The sequence below is a fragment of the Montipora capricornis genome, chromosome 10, assembly GCF_036669925.1.
Source record: "Montipora capricornis isolate CH-2021 chromosome 10, ASM3666992v2, whole genome shotgun sequence".
Classification (NCBI taxonomy): domain Eukaryota; kingdom Metazoa; phylum Cnidaria; class Anthozoa; order Scleractinia; family Acroporidae; genus Montipora; species Montipora capricornis.
In genome coordinates, this window is record NC_090892.1 from 33020676 (window position 1) to 33028577 (window position 7902).

Sequence of the window (7902 nt, forward strand, 5' to 3'; positions counted from 1 at the left end):
GGCATGTATTGGCAACCTTTGCTAGCTTTGGAATATAAATTTGTGGAAGTGGTAAGGTGTTGACAATGCATTTGAAAAATCTGGTAACAGTGCACAACGTCTGTCGAATTTGTGGGTATTTCCCCACTGTTGTTTTCATGATGTTCTCCAACATATCAGGATTAAGGTGAAAACCATAGCCTGTGTTACACCCATTAAGCTGAGTTGCATTGTCCGTTCCCCGCCTTTCGTATTGTGCAGTCGAAACTCCTGATACGTCATCTTTCCTAAAAGGCTTTCGTTCATAATAAACTTCAAATGGACATTTCCAAGAAAGCTCCTCCTTAACTTCTCGATTTAAGGTTCTTGCATATTCTGGCAAACGTTTTGCCCTGTTTACTCCCGTTTTTCTCATACTTAAAAGATCGTACGTAATCTTTTTCTTAAATGATGTGTGGGCCCGTTCAATTTTTCCCTGTGATTTTGCGTGGTATGGACGTCCCTTAACTACTTTTATTTCAAGCTTCTTGCACAGTTTATTGACAGCACCGTCGAATTCTCGCCCTTGGTCGTGCTGAAGGACACGAGGAGACCCATGCTCTTCGTAAATTGTTGATAGCGCCGCTGATAGTACATACTTGAATGCTTTTCCATCTCACTTAACTGGCATACTTTCCATGCTTACTAAACGCAGTTATAGGGATGTTAAATTTCAACAAAAGTATCGTGCGTCTCATCGTCGAGTGATGAAATAGCGGATATTTCGAACACATTGCTGGAAATCATTAGCAGTAGAAACAAAAACCATAACATGGTGTTCATGGTCGACTAAAATGTGGACGTGACCAGCATGGAAACAGCCCAGTTAAACGACAGAGGAATGTGTCACTTTGGTTCCAGATTTCCAATGATGAAACAGAAACCCCCAGTTGGTTAACCCCCTACTGCCTCACATTCCTCTATGAAAAACGAATTTGTCATAAGAGACGTAATAATTATATATCGATGGACAGTTGCATTTCCTGTCACATAAAAGGTAATAGAGATGTTGCCAACAGATATATTTTGAATTTTATATACCTGGCCAAAATTAAATCAAATGCCTTATTTAGGATCGAAGTGAATACTTTGTCACAAAATTAAATCAAATCCCTATCCTTTGGTGTATACTTCAGCTTTCAAATAAATATATCGTGCCTTAAACTGAAGAAACACGAACCACCCAGGGCCTGGTTGTTCAAAAGTCGATTAACGCTAACCCCAGATCAAAAAATTAACCAAGGAATTTATTTCTCTACTCCCAAATGCTGTTGAACGCTGATATTCGGCAAAACTTTACATCAGAAGAACTCAATCTTGAAAAACAAAAATAAGCAAACAAAACTTTCACCAAAAAGTGGAAAACATGAAACAAATGTTTACGCTAATCCTGGATTAAGTGAATCGGTTTTCGAACAACCGGGCCCAGAATATTGTTACATTTTTTGCTATTACATTTTGCGTTACTGATGTTATTACATTTAACATCGAAAGTTATTACATTTTGCGTTACTATTACATTTTGTGTCAGTTATTACAATATGTGGTGTAACAGATGGTTTGAAGAGCGCAATTCGTTGTTTAAGAAATAGAAAACATGTTCCATGTTTCTATCGAGTTATAGAAACACGAGTGAAAGTTTGGGAGAACGAGAAATGCTTTGGGAACAGGAGCTGCAGGCGAGTGTTTCCACAGCTTTTTTGAGTTCTCTCAAACTTTCACTCGTGTTTCTATAACTCGATAGAAACACAGAGTACGTTTTCTATTTCTTTTAGAAAACAACTTGTTAACTCTAATTATCAATACGTATAACCTGCAAGTAAAAAAAAAGGTTGCAGACTGAATACTCCCCCTTTCATCATTTTTCTAATGGTAGGCTCCAAAAGGGGCGGTGAATTTTTTTTCTGGCCTGTCCTCAGTAATCTTGTAAAAGTTGTGGGGATGATCGCAAAACAAATGGGAGGCCAAACGGGTGAAAAAAGGGAATGAAGAAAAAATGAAAATCCTGTTACGCGCATGTATTAAAATTAAAATGAGCAGTAACTGACGTACAAGTACGCCAAGGCAAAGGAAAGCCATGAAAGAAGACAACACCCCGAATTCTGTTTCAATGAAGATGTTGATTCCCAACAACAAGAGTCTCCAAATGAGACAGAAATTTAGAGAGTCATGACCAAAAGCCGACGGATGACAGGTACAACTATGCTACTCTCCACTCATCCACAGATTTTTTTTTTTGTTTTTGTTTTTTTTTTTAAATAATAATTATTCCTTACAATTACAACACTTTTTTCATTTATTTTAAGCCTATTTTACAATAAGATACAATTAATTAAATACATCTATACAATCATACTTCTATTACAGTTATATTAAATATATAAAATAGCAGATGGAGGAGCTTTTATGGCTATTAAATAATTTTTTCAAGCTTATACTTATATTTAACTTTGTTGATGAAATCCGAAAGTAATAAAAATGGTGAGTCATTCTGGAGTTTTTTCTTATAAATATAATACCGCAGAAAGAGGAGGGTGTAGTTTAATTTTTTTATCAAGGTAATTGAACTTGGAAAAATACCAAAAAGACGATCTTCAGTGTTTAGATTAAATTCAGAGTCATTCTCTGTATTAAATCATTGTAACACTTTTTGAGTAAAGGACTTTGTAAACTGGCATTCTGAAAAAGTATCCCCGAAATATATACAATTACTATCTGGTTTGATATTAAACCTAAAGAGTTCCTTTTTGGTCACCACAATTCTATGAATGAATTTGAAATGAAATTCCTTAACGTTATGTTCTCTACAAGTCTTTTGTACCGATTTGAATATATTTTTCCAGTTACTTTTGTCCATGGGAACGGTTTGATTCCATCTCTTTGGACCAGTTTGTTTTTCTTTATACTTCTTATCAACGATTGATCAGTAGAAGTCTTTGGATTTGGCTCGCAGTAAATTAATAACTACATTTTCATCTAAGTGAAAGAACTCCGGGTCCTCATTGTTTATCATTTCAGTATTGAAATCGTTACTTTTCGCCTTGGTTAGGAGGTGACCTGGAATAGCAGAAGTAACTTGGTAAAAGTGAAGAAAGGTAGTTTTTTTCAGTGAATATTTTGACTGAAAAGCAGGAAATGATAGAATATTTTCATTCTTATCTAAAAGATCTTTAACCGTTCTAATTCCTTTCTCGAACCACTCCTTCCACAAAAAAGGTTTACCATCAATGCATATTTCCTTATTATTAAATAGAATTGTATCCCGTCCATGATGGCTACCATGAAGAGCTTTCAATTCATGAAAGAACGATAAAATGTCCCTATAGAAAGAGGGTACATCTTCAAAGTCTTTTGCGTCGTAATTACATGATAGGGGAAAATAGAGGCCCCCGTATTTCTTAAAAAAGTAGTCTGGAACAAATTTCCAATTGGGATGGCCTTCCCGTATGAGTCTTGGTATCCATGCTAGTCTCAGCTCTTTGATCATTGTTTCAATATCCGTCATACGCAGCCCGCCCTTTTCATAATCCTGATATAGTCCTTCCCTTCTTATTTTGTCTCTTTTGTTTTTCCAGATGAATCTAAAGAGCCTACCTTTAACGTTACTTATAATATCCTTTGGAACATTGATATTTGAAGCGGAGTAAATAAGAGATGATACCACAAGCACCTTGATTATCATCACTTTCCCAAATAGTGTGAGGTCTCTTGACTTCCATATATCCAAGTTTGTTTGCAATTTATTTATCTTAAGGTTGAAATTCATTTCATTATTACCTTTCTCGTCATAGGAGAAATAAATGCCCAGAATTCTGGTCGGACTACTGACCCATTTTAAGTGTAAAGGTTTGTTTTTCTTGCCTGACCACTTCCCCAGCCACATTGCTTTAGTTTTCTCTAAATTAAGCCTGAGACCTGAGATTTCGCCAAAATCCACTGCGATTTGTAATCCTTTTTCCACCGAAGAGAGGTCGAAACATAGCAGGTTGGTGTCGTCTGCAAATTGACTAATTTTAATTTCCCTTTCAAATATCGAAATTTCCTTGACAGCACTGGATTGACGAATTTTCATGGACATAAGTTCTGCGGCTAGTATGAACAAGTAAAGAGAAAGTGGGCATCCTTGTCTTACTCGGGTAGAAGGTTTTATCCAGTTGGTGGCATAGCCATTATTTAGTACCGCACTTTGTATATCAGTGTAAAAGACCTTTACCCAGTTTCTTACTGTCCTCCTGTGAGAGACGAGGGATTTCTAGATGTTCTATGTAATGATTAAACTGCTCTTCGGCAACATCCATTTTACACGTGTAGAGATCTCTGTAATAATTTTCTATTTTTAACAAAATCTGTTCTTCTTCTTTTATTATCTCTCCCTCGTCGTCTTCTAATTCTGAGATTACCTTCTTGCTGTAATTTCTTTTCTCGAGATTAAAAAAATATTTTGTAGGTCTTTCGCCTTTTTCAGCCCACAAGCATTTGGATCAAAACTTTGCAGCTTCACCTCCTGGATACGTATGAATGTTTGTTTATGTTGGGATGTTTAACTCTTTGTATGTCTACAAGATCAAAAATATCCATTGTCATTAAGATTAGATTCCGGAAGCCGGTTGGTCTCCAAGGTAAACCACCCTTTTTGTCCTTCTTTGTTAGAGTGCAATTCCAGTCACCTCCTACAATCAGTGTCGTTAATTCAGATTGGTCTATCAAATAGTTGTTAAGCTGTTCTATAAATCGCATTTGCTCGGCTTGATCATTTGGCGCGTATATATTAAATAGTGAAAGAGGGAGATGGTGGGTGCATATTTTGTTGTTGGAAATTTGCTGTGTTAATATGCAAATCACACAATCACAACAAGTATGCTTTGGCAGCTCTTCGACTCCAATCATTAATCAAAGCAATTCTTACCCCAAGAGAGGCTGAATGCTTGAAGTGGAACAGAACTGTAAACAACAAGGGGGGTGCTGGAAACAACATCTCAATTGATATAAGAATGGAGCACCTGATCTGGCTTACAAAAGAGTTGCTGAAGCATCTTGGTCCGAACCTGACAGAAGCTGCCGCAAAACGCTGCAGCAAAGCTGTTGGCCAGGTGTCAGATCTGATTGATTTAGTGGATGAGGACTTAGGAATTGAAAGACCCAGTGGGCATCACAAGATGCTGCAAAGAGGGGCTGATTTCAAACTTTTAGTGGACGAGTTTCACCGAAGGGGAAGTATGTTTGATCCACAGAGTCCACAGAGGTAAGTTGATCCACAGCCTCAAAGGGAGTATCGCACTTTTGCCAACTTCCGGGACAGCCTAATCAAGGGTCTTGAGTTGACATCCTTAAACAAATGGATCAGCAAACACAAAAAGAAATTGCATAAAATGGAGTCAATTTGAAGTGCACTAATTTGAGATTATTATACTCCCAGGGGGAGGAGGGTACTTCTGGTAATTTTTGGTAGGGGTGTGCCGCATGGTTCCCTACACCTCTTTTCAGACCTGGACTTTGGGCAGGAATTATGTCATCATTACTTTGATTAGAGCGCAAACAAAAAATTCTTCAAATCCATTTCTAATGTGAATGTCTCTTTCTTTCCTCCTTATTTGGATTCCAGACAAAATGTATACCTGTTTTCAAACCAATAAGGTGCAAGAACCCCACTCAATGGATGTAAGGGGATATCGATGTGGCCTATAAAAGGGGGTACCCCTCTTTCTCCCCCCCCCCCCCCCCCTTGGATTATACTCTCCACAAGTGATATATTGAAAACCATAGAAACATCTCTGACATGACAACTTAATAACAATATTACTGTTATTGTGCATTTCTTTAAGGATGCCCTGTTGGCCTTTTTTTTCCTCCAGAATTTTGCTTTTAAGCATCAAGGCAATTATCATAAATCACACATGAGGGCAAAATTGGCCACCAGTTTGGAATAAGGTGTCTTCTGTCGATTCCCTTATTCTTTGATTCCCGGCCCTATTACTCATAAATAATTAGGACAAGGAGACAAAGGAAATATAAAGCCAACCTTGGTTGAAAGATTTTAACCTGAATTCAAGTTTGACATGTAGCATGTCATGAAGTAAGAGAAAAAGAAAGACAAATATGTTGCCTTCTTCTCTTAAGTTTCAAATAATTACGGTCACAATCATTTAAGATAAAGAAGGTTAAAACATTGTATTATTTTCTTTAAGAATTGGAGTTTTGGATAATAATTTATTATTTATCATTACGTTATAAAGTATTGTTGTCCAAATTTACATATCAGGATTACAGGACTCACACTTCTCCTAGCTACAACAAGAATGGCTTATAGAAAACAAAGGAAAAGTAGGAAAAAGATCATTTTTTAATTGTTCAGATGTCTGCATACCATTATTTTTTTTTTTAACCTGGTAATACTAAATCTCAGTGACAGCTCTCTGCTTTTGTCACAATGTGTCTTTTTTTTTTTTTACTTATCTAGAACTTTCTCTCTGCTTTGACCATTCTTTCTTTGTTGCTATGAATAGGGCAATAAAATACAGAAAAAATGGCCATTGCTTTCAATCATGCCTTTGGCTATTCTTCTTATTAGAAAGATTCAGAGTCACGTTGATGGCAAATGGCCTTATATTATCATATTCCTTGTTTTTTATTGTTCGTTGCTTATATAAAAAAGAGGTAGTTTCATGCCAGTTTCATCCTTAAGGATATTATTGTCATGGGTCGTTGGTACGTGCTTATTTCCTACAAATGTGTTTTGGATAAATTCTCAAATGAAATCAGTTGTTTGTTGTAAACATGACTCTAAATCTCTCCATTATTACATATGTTGGACCGAGTACTTCATCCGAGTGATCATCCATTTCAAGCTTTGTAGTTGCATTTGCTGTCTTAACTTTGGCTACTATTGCAAAGTTACTAGAACTCATTGTTCCTTAGTCAAGCTCCACAATTGCTGTCAGAAGCAGCAGAAGAGTCTTCCTCGCCATTGCTTCCCGATTATTCATGCATTCCTCCATATTCCAATCAGCATCATAAGAAAAAAAATCTTGGTTCTCCAAGTCACTTAGTTCATTCACTTCAAAATCTTCAAAAACAATCCCTGATCATGTGCAAGATGTCATAGGCATGGGACGCTTTGAAAACACTGAGTTTAGATCAATGACATCATCTACAGAAAAAATGTACTTGCAAGCTTTTAAAACCGTGTTAGTCAGTGAATTTGAAAATCCTGTTGTGCTTTCAGAGGACAAAACATAGCCACGGCACCATTTTTTCTGTTCTTCCTGATAGTCGTCAAGGCGTTCCCTTAACTCCTCTTTTGAGTGGGGTCAACATTCTTGTTTTCTTCTGTTTAATTTTTTGGGGGCTTCCTCTGTTATTACTTTAAGCAGATCAACTTGGCACCCTTGTCCAACACATTGACATTTTGAATGACAAACAACACAACATTCATGTGTGCCTCTTTCCTGTCCATTGATGTGGCTTCAAATTTGCTCAGAAAAAACTTGCGCAAACATTTGCTTTCAGTTTTTTCATACTCCCTCATGATAGGTTCACACTTCTTCAAGTGAAGGCCATGAAATAATAATAAAGGTCTTGCCGGTTTACCATCACGTCCTGCCCTTCCAATTTCCTGGGCAAAGTCATCGACTTCACGAGGTGGACCATAATGTATCACCTGGCGGATTCCTTTGAGGTTTACACCCATTCCAAGTGCTGTTGATGCAAAAGCAACTCTGCATACACCCTGCTGCTCAAATAGTGAGTCGGACACACGTTCCTTATGCCTTTTCCGAGTTTTTGCATGAAACATGCCAATCAACATGTTTGAAGATACAGTAGGTACCCCTAGGGGAAAATAGGCCATTTGTCCGAGCTCAAATTTAAATTGCGTAAAAAGTAATC

The 7902-nt window shown here is 37.1% G+C and overlaps 1 protein-coding gene across 1 annotated transcript; it reads right to left on the reverse strand.

Annotated features, from left to right (window-relative positions):
- Positions 1 to 7375: 7375 nt before the first annotated feature.
- On the reverse strand, positions 7376 to 7864 carry LOC138020690 (ATP-dependent DNA helicase RecQ-like). Its single transcript, XM_068867627.1, has one exon. The coding sequence runs from the start codon at positions 7862 to 7864 to the stop codon at positions 7376 to 7378; it is 489 nt and encodes a 162-aa protein (XP_068723728.1).
- Positions 7865 to 7902: the final 38 nt, after the last annotated feature.